Raw genomic sequence first — 16086 nt, 5'->3', positions numbered from 1 at the left:
TGACCGGCCCTGAGCTGCTGGTGTGGTAACTTTGGGGTTGCCTTGAACCCCCAACGGTGGGCTACCTATGCCCCAACTTTGAGACTTGTAAGTGTTGTACTTACCTTCAAACCTAACCTTTACTTACCTCACCCAGGAACTGTTGATTTTTGTAGTGTGTCCACTTTGAAAATAGCTTATTGCCATTTTTACAAAGACTGTACATGATATTGTTTTCATTCAAAGTTCCTAAAGTATCTAAGTGAAGTACCTTACATTTAAAGTATTAACTGTAAATCTTGAACCTGTGGTTCTTAAAATAAACTAAGAAAAGATACTTTTCAATATAAAAACCTATTGGCCTGAAGTAAGTCTTTGAGTGTGCATTCCTCATTTATTGCCTGTGTGTGTACAATAAATGCTTAACACTACCCTCTGATAAGCCTACTGCTCGACCACACTACCACAAAATAGAGCATTAGAATTATCTAATTTTGCCACTATCTTACCTCTAAGGGGAACCCTTGGACTCTGTGCACTCTATTTCTTACTTTGAAATAGTATATACAGAGCCAACTTCCTACAGTATGGGAAAGGGGACGCCATCGGGTGTTGCTGGACCCCCCTGCTGAAGGAGGTCTTTGCGCCCCAGACTTCTAATTATACTATCTCACAGCACATCTGCAATGGGTTGCCAAATTGGTCAATAACACTCCCAGGAGCCCTAGGACCTTATCGGAATAGCACCACATCAGGGCCAGTTAGTGGCCAAGTTACTGCACCTGGACATGAAGATCTTTTGACCGACTATCTTGCTGCAGGTGGCTTTGTACAGTTGGTGCCGGTGCATGGTGAGGACACGGAAGACCCCACTCTATTCACTGTCCATGCCTTTGGTGGGGGTTGCCCCACGGAACGCCGGTTAGTTTATTTACAGCTGCCCAACTCTGAGACTGGACTGAGGTGAGGACAGTAGGTGACTGTTTCTTGATGGGGATCTTGATGCCACTAGAACAGCTGATAGAACAGCTGGATTTGCTACACAGCCAGTTCCTGACCTACGAAGCAATTGTTCAGGCATGTGCTGACTCTGGGCCAGGGGAAGACAGCAACCTCCACAGCACACAGTGTTGCAGCTGCTGCTCTCGCTGGGCATGGCGCAATGCCAGGTGATGTGGATTTACCGAGCACTACTTAAGAAGGGACAGAAACCTCTAGGGCTAGATGGGAGGGCTCCCTGGGTCCGGTGGTCATGGACAAAGAGAAGGATCGGATGCTGGCTTACTCCCAGACAGTCTCCCACAATAAAATACATTCAGTTCTATATATTGCATATGACGTACCTCACCACACACAGGCTACAAGTCAAGTATGGGGGAGAGCCCCAAGAATGCTCCAGGTGTCACCAACATGACACAGATTTTCCCCACAGGACATGGGGGTGTCTGATGCTTCAGGCTTACTGGACCACCATATTGTCCCACTGACACACAATACTGGGGTGAACATTTCCCTGTGCCTTCTGGGCAGATTCCCCAGACCTGAAGCGCACAGACTTAGAACTAAATTGTTGGATTTGGTCCTAGTGCTAGCCAGGCACCGAATAGCCCTGGAATGGAAATCCATAAAGGGTGTCTGCTGATGGATAAGGGATGTCACCATGTGGGCCAGGGCAGAGGAGAGCATATTACGCTGGGAGGATGCCCGGGGATCTGGAGGCACCCTGTGGAGGAGCTCTAAACTGAGCTCCTGGAAAATTGGTAACACCCAGAAGAGGACACAGACTCAGAACTGACTGAAGACAGCGACAGAGGAGAGGTAGACGTAGGGCGTAAGGGGGAGCCTAACGAGGGGTACAAAAAGACCACATGAGACCAGAACTCATTAGATACAGGCCTTGATTCCCTTTTGCTGTGTGCTCCTCGGGTATAGGGTCTGTGCAAAAACCTTAGGCAGATATCTATATCAGGTACATATCCAGTCCCAACACCAAGATCTGATAGACACACATACACATGAATTCCCCATGCACAATTAGGAAGACACCATTATCCCAATACCCACCCTCCACTTGCATGAAACAGAATGACCCAAATACTAACCCCCAGAGACTTACCTGTTTGTTATGCGGTTTTTCCCTTTGAATTTTCCTCCCTTTTATGTTGCTTTGATGTTGACTATCATAATTTGGTTTCCACTATGCTTACTTGGCTGAGAACTATGATCGAGTTTAGTATGTGACACGCAGAGGCGACAATGATACTATAACACCAGAAAACTGCTACAATTGACCGGTGCTAGAAAGTGCCTCTTTTGACATGGTTAGCCCCCCCCCCCCACACTTTTTGCCTAGTTTTTGGTTTCAAAGTTGTTAGTGCCGAGGGCCACTACTAACCAGGTTCCCTGCGCCAGATCTCTTTCCCAAGAATGTTGTGATGCATTGGCACAATTGGCAATACCTTTATCTGCCACTATAAGTCCCAAGTAAATGGTACTTAGATACCCAGAGTATAGGGTACTAAGGGTAGGCCCCTGAAGGCAGCAGCACAGCCTGTGCCAATTTCGGGGACCATGATTCCAAGTGCACCCAGCATTGCCATTGCAGGCTGTGTCCCGGTGCAATCCTAAAATGCAAACCTGACATGGCACACAGCCTGTGTGACCTGTCCCCTACACACTGCATGCAATATAGGTAAGTCACCCCTCTGACAGGCCTTTCAGCACTAAGGCAAGGTGCACTGTATTCCATTTGCGGGCATAGATGCATGAGCAATATGCCTCTGCTGTGTCCCTGCCAAACCTGGGACATAGTAAGTGTACAGAGCAGCCATTTTAAATGCACATGCTGGACACTGGTCAGTACGAGTTTCCCAGCTGGCCACTCTGAAATCTGGGTTGTTTGGTATCAAACAACTCAGAACAACAAATCCAAACTGGTACCAGAATTGGATTTATTGCAAAATGTACTCAGGAGCCACCTTAGAGGTGACCCCTGCAGAAGCTAACAAACCCTGGCATGGTTGCTGGCTGATCTCAACCAGCCTGCCACCACCAGACAAAATTCTGGAACCTTGGGTTGAGAGACTTTTGCTCTCTGGGTCCAGAAAACAAACCCTTCCTGGGAAGAGGTGTTACATCTCCTACCCCAGGAATGTGCATAGCCCTACCTGCGACCTTCAAAGGGCTTGTCACCCTTAAAACTCAACCCCCAGCTCTGCTGCTAGCAGCAGATTGCTGCCCCCATTGCAAACCCCCACTTTTGGCGGGAGCAATGGCGGGAAAATGCACAAAGGACAGGAGGAGTGGCCACCCCTAGCCTGCACCACCCCTACAGTGTTGCATGCGAGGTGACCGCCCCATTTCATTTTCCTCCATCTTGCATGGTAGAAAAATAGACAATCAGGGATAGGGAAGTGACCTCTGCCCACAGGAAGTTGTCACATTGTGGGTATAGCTACCATAAGTTAGATGGTCCATTGGCCACTACTAGGAACTCCCCTGAACGCCCACTAAATGCAGTATGTAGTGGGCACCCCTAGAACTGCAGATCAGATTCGATGGACACAAAAAGGCCTGCAACAAATAAGATCCAAGGCTCAAGAACAGAAGTCCTGCTGCACAAAGAATAAGGCGCCAAACCCTACCTGCTGCACCCAGGACTCGACAATCGCCGCTGAGGGGTTGACTGGATATAGGACAGATGACAAAACCCAGAGGACCTCAAACCTTTGGAAAATTGCCACAGACCTCCCTCCAGAGTGAAGGCATCACTCCTTGCAAGCAAGAAGCAGAAACCAGTGAAGTCCATTTCACTGACCGGCTGCTGACCAATGAACCCGACACAGCAGCCAGACCAAATTTCACCCGAATGACCCGGCGAACAAACCATGCAAGTGTGCCAAAATTGGTAGCACTGCGACCTCCAGTGGCTGACGCGTGCAAAGGCCAGGGGTACTGGACCCCAATGTTGGACACCCCGAAGAAAAGTCAACTCCTGACTCTCTGAGGACCAGAAGCAAGCACCAATCGAGGGACTTAAGGACATGGTAAAACCACCCCCCAGAGTGGCCTTGCTGACCTGCAATCCACTCTCAAAGTGACCTGCCCCTGGTTCCCAGGGCACCTTTGCGCACAGCTCTTGGCTGATCTACCTGCTCTGCACCCGGCCTCCCTGGCCCTTCACCGGAGAACCAGCTGTGCTATAAGGGTCCCCAACAACTTGCGATCTCTACACTCCAAGGGGACCCACGGACTCATCTTGAAGTCTGTCTGTGCAGTGCATTTCCAAGAGGCCCGTCTCGCCTCTCCTGCACCAGCTCAAGACTTGCAGCAGATGCTCCCGTTTGAACCGGGAACCGCCAAACTTCTCCAGCTGGCCTACAGGACTCCTCGATGACCTCAGTCTAAAAACAGGAGACACTGGTAAATGCATTGCCTGGTTTTATATGCATTTTTACATTTTTATCCCATTGATTCTTATGGTGCATACTTACGCACAAAAAGACTATTTTTGATAAACTTTGAAAAATCATAACTTAAAAAATACTTACCGGATTTAGATGATCTTGGTCTTAATTTCTTTTTATAAAAATCTGAAGTATTTTTGTAAATTGGTCGAGTTATTCTTTTGGATGTGTGACCACCTTTATTGATACTATGAGTACAATAAATGCTTAGCACTTCTCCAAAATTGGCCTAACTGCTCGACCAAACTACCAAAAAAATAAGAGCATTTGATGGTCTAGTTTTTACCTCTGTAAATCAAGGTGGGGTTGCTCGGACTTTCTGCACAGTGCACATCATTTTTGTACATTATATAGAGAGGCAGTCTCCTACAACCAGTGTAAGTGGGCTGCTATACTGAAAACCCTGGTTGCGCATCCCCAGAGCAAAGGATTATTAGAAATGCGGCAAATCAAACTGATAGCAACACGAGTAGCCAACAGAATGAGTGATACATTGCCAATGAACATATTGTTATGCACCATGCTCTTATGTACCATATGCCTGAAATAACATATTGAATGTGGCACTGTAAGAACATTTGAAATGCCAATAGAAATGTATTTTAAAAAACCCTACAAGTTGTGGTAATTGACCTTGCAGCAAGTATTACAATCTGTCAGTTGTCAGTCTCTGTAGCTTTGAAAGCCAAGAAAAGCAGTACAAACGGAAGGCAGAACTTTTTGTTTGAGTACTAGGATGAGCCTTCCCAGCTCAGATGTTCTTCCAGTTACGTTCACCTGTCACTATGAGTTTCCTGGTTTCACTGCAGGAGTGTTTCTTCAGTTTTATTACTCCCAACAACATGTATCATGCCTAACAAGTCTTACTGCTGCACTTTAGCCACTTAGACGGCAGAATGTTTAGCTATTCCTCCACTTCTCACCACCACACCCTTTTCCAAAGATACCCACAATTAGGCCTAAAGACAAGACAGAAAATGTAACCGTCCAGTACGTTGCTCCTGCTCTCACAGCTATCCATGTAGCAGCAATGATCCTTTCCTCCTCACCTCAAACCCTCCATAAACTTTACTTTGAGTGTACCATTACTGACGCACAGCTACTGCTTACTTTTTAACATATAAGCTCTCAGAGCAAAACTGGAGACCAAATGTAAATGCAGAGAATACAGGAAATGGCTGTTTAAGTACATACAACGGCACAAACCACTAGTGACAAGTAGGGAAACAAGAGTAGGCAAGACAGACACCAAACCTGTACAAAAAAGAAGAAAACTAACTGTTGGAGGCAGCACATTCTGGTTGGCTAAGGAGAGGCCCTAGCCAGGTAGAACCTACCACTTCCGTCAGGGGTGGGTGTTTACCCTCACTGTATAACCTGCAATCACCCTTGGGTTGCCTGGCCCAGAGCAGTCAGGCTTATCACAGGGAAGATGTGTAAAGTAAGGGCACAGTACTTCCACATCACTATTACACAGAACGTCACAAGAGAGACTTCATTACTTGCAGTACTAGGCCCGGCTGTGATAAACACCCTAAACAGTATTTACACAAGAAAAATAATACTTTCCCTCCCAGCACCCTCTTGCAATACCAAATGCTATTAGCATAACATACATCCTAGTGATTACCCCAATCCAATAACATATGATTGCAGGGTTCACCCCAGTTCACAACGCTTGCAGCAATATGTACATATGGAGACTTGCAGCACTTTTCCTTATCTCCGAGACTTGGGCCACACTAGTAAAAATCAATGTGAAACGTAAGAGGCCTCTGGCAAGACGTAACATGTACTGCAGCACCACTGTGTTGTTTTATCAGTCACCCGCACTCACTTCCTTACATTCACTCCGTGCCACTATGCGGTGCCGCAGATATCAGGCAGCTTGTACACACGCACTCGCTCCTAGCATCGTATTGGGGTGCACTGAAATCGGGCCAGTTAATGTCACTGTGTTCGCAGACCAACAGGGCCCAAAACCGCCCTCCACTCACCAACCAGTTCCCGCTAACTCCCCCCCCCCCCATGAGCAGGAGATGAAAGCAACCTTTCCCCGGATACTAAGCCGCTTGCTGCTGAAGTCGCACTTTTCAGGATCCCGGGGACAAAGTGAGGGGAAGAAGAGATAACGGCTGATCAGGCAACAGTTAACACATGAAGGCTTAGGAACCACTCAAGAGGTTCACTCAGAGTTCTGGGGGGGAGAGTTCCTGGGGCCACACTAGTTACAGCGGCTCCCAGCCAGGCACTCCAATACCCAAATAGTTACAAATTCTGCACCTCCTGGGAAGAAGCCACAACGTCTGGGGTGTCATGAGTTGAGCTGCCCTGACAATTCTGGTTGCACAGGAAGAGTTAAGAGGTCCGTACCTCCTGGGAAGGAGGCACGACGTCTGGTGCGCAATGATTTGAGTAGCACTAGACTATTCCGATCCCACACGCAAAGTGGTCAATGCCGTAATTCCCTGGAATGAGGCACAATGTCTGGGGCGTGATGAATTGAGTCCCCCCCAGGCAATTCGATCATGCATAAAAAGGTTTCCAATGTAGTACCTGGAATGAGGCACTAGTCTGGTGCATGACGACTTGAGTCATACCAGACAATTCTGGAAAATCACTCGAAGAAGTCCGATACCATACTTCCTTGGAATGAGGCACTATGTCTGATACACGAAGACATAAGTCACACTCAATAATCCAGTCACACACGAAGAACTCCAATCCTGTACTTCCCTGGAATGAGGCACAACGTCTGGTGTGCGATGACTTGAGTCGCACCAGACAATCCGGTTACGCACAAAGACGCAAGTTTTGTACCTCCCTGGAATGAGGCACAAAGTCTGGTGTGCGATGACTTGAGTCGCACCAGGCAATCCGATCACACACAAAGATGCAAGTTCAGCTGTGCCACAGAAGGTAGAATGCGGCACTGCTCCAGGTGCACCCCCCACCTCCGACGGTCGCAACCTATGAATCGGACACTGCACACAATGAGCATGCAGTAGGGTGGCGCATGAAAGAAATGCACTCAACAAAAGGGGGCCACGTAGGGTCCAGCGACCAGTGATTTCGCTCAGAACAAACAAGATGCTTATGCGTGCAGTGGCCCCACAATGAAGGGCCACACTCCTTACGTGCAGGGAGTACCCTGAAGGCTCCTCCCAAGGCAGTTATGGTCTCCATGCACAATCATACTTCTACGCTCACACAGCTGCTACCAGGAGGAACACAGCACACAGTGTAGGCACGGAGGAAGGCACCACCTTCTGACGACACCAGCAGAAGTCTTTGATGTCCCTGAGACCTCCAGAAAGAACAGGGGGCAAGTCAACAAGCTCTTGGACAGCACTCTTCAGAGTGCCACACAGCAGCAGGAAATCTGCCCAGTCCAGCCACGATGCAGGAAGGGTGCACAGATCCCTTTCAAGGAGAGTAAATATTCCTTTGCACAACAGATTCGTCTGGAAGTGTGTACCAGTGGACCAGCGATACTGATCCCACGTCCCTGCTAGTGTATCTCTACATTGCTGAAGTGTGGTACTCTTAATTATACTCAAGTGTGCCTGTGAAGTGGGGGTGATTCATAGGGTCTCCTTTGAACCACAGATGTCTCCCCTAAATTTCAGTCCTGTCTGGCATCCGGCTGTGGAATGCAGATCTTTATCTTTAATGGTGCTATGATCTGGCTCCGAGAGGCAGAGTATCAGAACCTCTCCCTCCAGCCTATCCAGCAAGGCTCTCAAATGACAGAGGTCTGTCGTTCCAGTTGCCTAAGTTTTATACCTGTCACTGGGAAGCGCCCCTCCTACCCGCTTACACTGGAAAGAAACTGAATTAAAAGCCACACAAAAAGAGTTTGTCAAACATAGAAATGCCCACTTTCTAGAAGTGGCATTTCTAGGGTATTATTGACAAAACCGCCTTTACCATGGGAAGGGCTTAGTCACTGTAAATCCAGTGATAGTTAACATCATGAGGCTGCTCCACTGTAATCCACCATTGCCACCAAGATCAATTATACTCTTTACCCCACAGCTCTCATGGGCAGTAAGGACACAAATGAGTATTCTGCACTCCCTGGGCACATGCGCCCTGTTGCACGCACCAGCCTGCAGGGGCAGGCTGGACACAAGTTTAGGAACACTAAAAAGGTGGACGTGTGCCAATACATGCCTGCTGTGACAGGCTCAGTATATATAAAACACCAGTGTGCAAGTGTGCACACACTGGCAAGTTGTACCAAGCTCATGATATAGGTGAAAATACCATTGTGCAAGTGTGCACTACTGGGAAACAATGGCAGGCTCAATACCTTATTAAACACTATTGTGAAAGTGGGCACGCACTGGCCTGCTGCATCAGGCTCAGAGTACATTAAACCACCATTGTGTAAATTCACACACACTGGCCTGCTGTGACAGGCTCAGTGTATCTTAAGGCACCACGGCATAAGTGCACACACACTGACCTGCAGTGGCAGGTCCAGTGCACGCTGGTTAGTGCTACTTCCTAACTGGTGAAAGAAGGTTGCGTGCACTTCCACCCTGCGCACACAGGGGGAAAATGCAGAGGGCCCTAGGGCCTACCAGAGTATCAGCCAACCTTATGGGAAAGGCCAACCCCCTAGGTAGGGAAAACCTTCCCTACCAGCGCATGGCACACCTTGGTGTACCTGCCCTGCCTCACGCCTGCCACCTGTTTCGCCCTCCAGGAGGTGCTCTAGGGGAAGCATCCGGGACTTGTGGTGTACCTTTTTAGAGGGCAGTCCTGGGTACAGCACAGCAACCACACACATGAGCACCCCTGCCTTGGGTGTGTAGGAAGGGTGTGTGCACTTTCCCAGTAAAGTACAGTGGGAAAGTGCCCAGATTCCTAAGACCGCGCACAGAGTCAGCAAAAAACTGGGAGGAATAAGCAAAAAATAAATAAAATAAAAAATTTAAAAAAATCAGGAAAATACCCTAAGAAGGGTCATGTCCAAAACTAATACAATCCCACTGGTTGTAAAAGGCACAGTAAAGAATGATAATGCTCAACAACTGTACCAGAAATAGAGAAATAACAATAAAACACAAAGACTTACTAGCTGAACAGAGTTGACAGAAATCATTATGGACACCACCACACCATAGACAAGGACAGAGCATAAATTATACTTCTGTTTGTCGAACAAACAACACTTGATTTTAATTCTGGAAGATGATTAGCCTCGAACTGATCTGGAAAAAGGAGTATGTGATGAGAAAGCAAGGATGTGTGTTCCTACAATCTTAGCAGCACGACAATGAATGGCATTAAGACTAAGGATTTCTCCCCGGAGTGGCATAGGTTGAAGAGCCTGGTATGGCCTCAGTTTTAGTTATTTTCTTCATTAGACCCATCTAGTACCCTCGGACTTCAAAACTGTGTATATCATTGATGGGCAAATAATACCACATATCCAGTGTACCTCCAGCAGAGCTGCATTCTTACTAATACACAGATGTATAACTTTGAAGCTTCTCTAATTAAATAGGCCAGTGGACAACAACTGGTGACTGCAATCACCCCTAGCACTGTCCGACAACTCCCATACTGCACTTGTTTCTTCAAGGTACTAATTTATATTCCTCCGGGGCTCGGTCTAAATGAAATAGTTTGTCTGTTACTCAGGGTGTGCTATTTTCAATGTTTTGATGATTTAGATACACATTTCTTCTCTTTTTCAGAAAGAAGCTAAAGACCAGTCTCTGCAAGGATTACCTCTTACACCATCTTTTTTCTCCTCCCCTGTATCTCCTTGCTTCTCTTGTTTCCTTCCCCCAATACGTTTGGCACTCTTGAATGATGCCCTACCCTTCCTTAAAAACCTTGTATAATGCTCTGCGGCTTCCAACAAGGGATTGCACCACACAAATCCCTATACACACATTTTGTCAATTCTGCTTAGTGTACGAATGGTGTCTAGCATATCTAGAAAAAAGAAACCTGATCCATGAGGCTACACTAAAAACTCCAGGCTTTATAAAATGTAATGGCAGGGGACTGTGTTCCTCCACTGGAGTGGCAGACACACAAAAGCCCTGGACATAGATCTGCCATAGAATACACATGCCTTGATCAGGTCTTGGAAGGCAAAACAATTTTACCTGAAGAATGGCTCCATATACGCGAAGCAGGACCTGACGTGGTTCATTGTCTTGGCTCACAACATGCTCCTGAAGTGAACATTTGAACAGCAAGTTACTGAGGCCACCACTGAAAAGAAAACATAATACAGATTAAGATGATTAAAGTAACCCAGAAACTGGATAGAGAAGTATGGAGAAGAAACTTCTGACTGGTGTAGACAGGAAACAAGCAATTACTACCTAAAGCTTATGGACTGTGCCCCATGCTGTTATTAATGAGTCACCATATAACCACATACAATAGAAGGTTACAACTCCCTAAACTGCTTCAAATAAAAAAAAAACGGAAGTTGTGAAAACTCAGAGGTAGGAGATTAATTAATTTTTCCTAAATATGAAAATCCAGCATGATTGCCTTGATTATACCCTATGTTTATTCTATGAATCTCTCCATGCACAGGAATGCAATGGCGTGCATAGATCTGTGTGCCTTGGGGGGTGGCTTTGCAAGTTAGATATCAGGAAAGGTCACTGTCTGCTCTACAGCACATAATATTTGCACTTGAAGTTCAAAGAGTTCTTTACCTTCACTCTTTATTTGCAGACCACGCACATGATTAGGGAACAAACTGAATATGCTCTTGGGAGTTGAACGAAGTGAGGTGGACCATGAAAGAAAATGTGAGATATTCATAGACATTTAACAAATGCTTTCCTGTGACCTCAAATAGGCCAGTATGAGTGCAACCTGGCTCCCATCCATCATCAGTAGAGGTCAGTGAATCTTAAAAGTTGGGGGGACTAATTTATTTACATCCCACCACTTTCATCAAGCAAGTAAAGAGAGGTAGATGTAGAATAGGCTGTTGGCAGGGGCAATTTCTTCTTCCTAAGACATATTCATGGGGAAAAACGTACAAATTGCAACTATATTACCTTATAAAAACACCACTTTTACAGGCAGCTCTGAAAGGGTGCTTTAATGTGTCAATACTTCTGCAATGTACCATGGAAGCTTGAGACTCCACATACACTGTAGAGGTATGAGTGTTCTCCTCCTAAGAATATATGGTTGTTTGGCAATCCATTTTTCAGGGTAGTTCTTCCAAGACTGAATAAATAGCCAGCTGTTTTACAGTGACTTCAAATAATTTCAGTATGCAATTTGACATGACCTGTTAATTTTCAAGAAGTATACAGCATCTTTTATTTAACTCTGGTCTTTGTCTAAGTAGATCTGCAATAGTATATCAAGACTTTCTTGTGTTTACACAGGGAAGGGTAGGGAGAAAACATATTACCCAGATTGCAATCTCTGGCTGTTGACAGCAGAGCTATGCCCTCAAGTTAGACGGACAGAAGCTAATACACAAGAGCTTCGGTTACAGAAAACCTGCAGCTTTAACCAGTAGACATACACCATTAAATGACACCATTCTGACAGGCCAAGGCGACAGACATTAATGGTGATAATACATCTATCTCACAGTGAAAACATACGATCCTCTGTGGACACCCATGCTGGAGCTGAAAGATGCTAGATGAAAGAGTATAATACTAAAGTTTTAATGGAACCATATTGATCACCAAATCATTCCACACAGTCAGTATACAGACAGCTTACAAAATACAGTACACATAAGAACAATAATTAATGGGAAAAAGAGGCCCAACCGGTTTGGAAATTAATTTTAGCATAAACAAAATTTATTTAAAACATATATTCTGGTGGTAAAAAAAGGAGAGTACAAAGCTCAAACACTCATTAAACAAACAAAACACAATATTCATAAAATGTGTGGCATAGACTACTATCTATACAAAGCACGTTTACAGCAACTAAGCAGAACATATATTGCATAGAGTGGAGACATAACCCAGTCATAAGATAATGTAGCCAACTATATTCTATATACAATGCCATCCTCAGAACAGAACCGGCTTACGTGATAAGGATCAGATGAAATAGAGATAAATAATTAAAGTAAGACCAGGCAGCTGAGCTCAAAATTCAATTAAATAACCACATGTGAGAACAAAAGAGGTGCAGATAAGCCTCATGGGTCAACCAAAGGCATATATGAATTCCTAGAAAACTATAGATCCAAAAGAAAATACCACATGTTGAAAAACTCAAAAAGAAGGATAATAAGGTGGGAAGTAGTCACTTAAGTGGCATATGTTCATACATGCAGATATTAAATCAACCAATAATAAAACAGTGGCACATACCGAATTCACCATGAATTTATATAAGTTCATACATCATCATATGGAAACACTTCTATATGTATCACCATACCTACAAAAACAAACACACACTACAAAGCCAATAGACCTCACCTATGCGAAATGTATGGTCTTTGTCAATGCTTTTTAAGCCATGTTGCAAAGTAGGGCTGCTGTCAAGCACGGTTGAAAGTAAATGTTATATAAAGCACTAACAAAGCCAAATAATAGAGCTATTTGGCTTTGTCAATGGTTGTTTTAGCCACGTCATACCACAGTGCCGCTGCTGTGTAGTATGGCTGAAATTAAGTCCAAAAAGCGATATTACGTGACCAACTTTCAACCACGCTGCACAGAAGCATGGCTGCTGTATATCCTGACTGAAAACTGGTGGGATCGATTGGCTTTGCCAATGCTTGTTTTGTTAGAGGCAATGGAGACAGGCCAACATGAACAGCAGGAAGGGGCAAGCAACACCAGGGACAGCAGAAAGAGGTAAAAGGGGGGGTCAACAAGCTGGGGGGAGTGGGAGGAGCCATCAACATCACAGGTCAACTGAGGGGTAAGCAAGACCACAGACAGCCAGGGAGGGAGGGGGTCAGCAAGACCATAGACATTGGGGGTGGAGCGGGTGTGGGGTTTATGAGGGGTCAGCAAGGCAATGGAGAGAGGTGGGTGGAAGGGGACACCTGCACCACAGAGCAGGTGGAGGGGGAGCTGTCAGCAAAACAATAGAGCGGGGGCAGCAGGAGGTGATTAGAAAGACGATGGAGAGCGGGGAAGGAGGAAGGTGCAAGCTGGACTACGGCAATGCCCTCTGCGCAGGAACCACGGCCAAACTCCAGAAGAGGCTGCATCGCATCCAGAACACCTCCACACGCCTCATCCTGGACATCCCCTGCCACTTCCACATCACAGACCACCTGAAAAACCTGCACTGGCTCCCAGTCAACAAGAAAATCACCTTCAAACTCCTCACCCATGCTCACAAAGCACTGCACAACACCGGACCAGAATACCTCAACAGATGGCTCTCCTTCTCCACCCCAACACAGCATCTCCTCTCCGCGACCTCCCCATCGCAACCATCCCATGCGTCCACAGAAATACAACTGGCGGTAGATCATTCTCGCACCTCGCCGCCAAAACGTGGAACACTCTTCCCACCCACCTGCACCAGACCAAAGACCCCCTTACCTTCAGGAAACTTCTCAGGACCTAGCTGTCAAGCAGTAGAAACACCTACCCCCCTTCTCCGCCTCCCCTCCTTAGCGCTTTGAGACCCTCATGGGTGAGTAGTGCACTTTACAAATTCCTGATTGATTGATATGAAAAGCAAGCACATGGTGCCTAAGTCCAAGGTTTCAATGATAGTGATTTGATTACCATACAAGGTGACAACGAGGATGATAGAGATGCAAAATAGCTGCATTTTCTCTTCTCAAGCTTCTAACTTTTACCCTTAGTACAGCACACTTTGTGACATGCAGAGAAGGAACATCCTAAAAAGGCTCTAGTTACCAAGTCAACAACGAGGAGCCCTACTGTCACTGAATTATGTGAATTATGTGTATTGTTGAGAAGGCTGGATGATTCTGAGCAACGCATCTCTGCCATGCCAGATCAGGGCAAAACCAAGACAGATGTAACAGGATCCTGGAGGGAGGAGGACTAACTCTGGCAGAAAGGGTTTGTACATAATTATTAGCAAGTATACATAGGTATTTGGCATCCAGAGCATGATAAAGCCCTGAATGATGTGGGACTTTTGTCAGTGTCTCGGGCAGGAACACTACTTGGCAGTACGTACCTATTTGTGATCCGAGACCTCTACTCTCATTTTACTCCCACCTTAAAATCTGGCATTTCTGCCTAGACAAGTAATATTAGTGAATGGGCTCAGATCGACATTCTCGCCAACATATGCCTAGAGGTCAATGGCAATAGTGTGCATCATAAAAACAGCTAGCATAAGGCAACACCCCCTTTATAGTGCTATTTGATGCAGCTGGTTTAAATGATTGTTTAATGGAGGGAGGGTGTTTAAATTTGAAACAAAATACAAGTTACAAAAGAAAAAATATGTTGGAAAGTAATGAGGGTTGTGGGATTGTTGTTAAGATGACAGCAAGTGAAGGGGTCTGATTTGGATGTGGTTTAAGGATGACTGCGTAGAGATTTAGGGTCTGGGAGTGTTCTTCCATAAGCAGAGACCTTTTCAGCAATAAAGGCACAAGTGTCAAAAGGTTCCCTTTTGTTGGAAATAAACGTTCACTCAAATGCTAAGCAGTTGTTAAGTATCTTTTCCTTAAGTTCACCTCTCTCTACAATGTCCCTATTACTGACTGCAATGCTCAGGTGGCACAATAAATGCACTGTATGTTTTAGGACTAGATTTCGTCTATGTCCTACAATTATGCATCAAGCAAAAACAAATATCTGAACAGACAAACGTCTTTAAAGTCTGTTCAGGACATAAACCATCACTTACGGGCGGGGTGCTATCCTACATGCACTTCCGTTAGAAGGCACTGGTTGCATGCTTGGGTCAAGAATATTTGAGCGAGACATCAAAAACTGGTGGTAACACTTTCCCAAATATTTCACTAACATTTTTTTTCAAATCAGTGCTTCAATTATTTTAAATTCAACACATTTCTAAAAGCAACAGACACAGTGAAGATACATGCCTGATGTGAGCCCCTTAGTCTAGTTCTTACTAGCTGCACAGTTGTTGAACTGAAAATATGTTTAGGAGTGGAGGTAAATCTAAAGCTTTGAAGTGCAAAACACTTCTCTACTCGTAGAACAATAGGACTGCTGCAGGTTACAAGAAGGCTGAAGAGGGGGTAATCAATTGACACATATTTTGAACTGCGGCAGCCGGGAGTGACAGGATAGCTCATTGGTTTCCCAAGGGCCAAAAAATATGGTCTGTGGTGTCACAGTGGGCCATACTGATGCCAGCAGGGTGGCGGTTGGGAGGGCTGATGTGGTAATGTGGGCGTAGGGAAAGCGAAGCATGTACATCTAGTGGCTGAATTACACAGTGTGAAACCAGAACCAGCTCCCCAGTTGTCCATATTGTGTGATCCTAGGCAATTGTTTTATTTAACTTTTCTTCATTATCACATACAAGAGAACCTCAAAATGCATGATTTTATAATGTGTGCTGTACAAAACCTTCTCTTGTGTTGGATTTAAAAACTATACTGTTGTTCATGGATAATGGCAACCAAGCCCACTCAAAGGGTGTACATAACAGCTTATGTGCCTTTTAGTTCACTACTGGCATGGTT

At 45.5% G+C, this 16086-nt stretch overlaps 1 protein-coding gene across 3 annotated transcripts in view; it reads right to left on the bottom strand.

Moving 5' to 3' along the window:
- CHKB (choline kinase beta) overlaps window positions 1-16086 on the bottom strand; it is a 120110-nt gene that overhangs the window by 82048 nt on the left and 21976 nt on the right. For all 3 annotated transcript variants that reach the window (XR_011202353.1, XR_011202352.1, XM_069229476.1), the window contains exon 2: window positions 10577-10685. Coding sequence is in view for 1 of the 3 variants with exons in the window: in XM_069229476.1 (XP_069085577.1) it covers window positions 10577-10685 (109 nt within the window). In the remaining 2 variants the exon portion in view is untranslated. The remainder of the gene's footprint in view (window positions 1-10576; window positions 10686-16086) is intronic.

The sequence above is a fragment of the Pleurodeles waltl genome, chromosome 4_1, assembly GCF_031143425.1.
Source record: "Pleurodeles waltl isolate 20211129_DDA chromosome 4_1, aPleWal1.hap1.20221129, whole genome shotgun sequence".
Taxonomy (NCBI): Eukaryota; Metazoa; Chordata; class Amphibia; order Caudata; family Salamandridae; genus Pleurodeles; species Pleurodeles waltl.
This window is presented reverse-complemented; position numbering and strand designations above follow the sequence as displayed.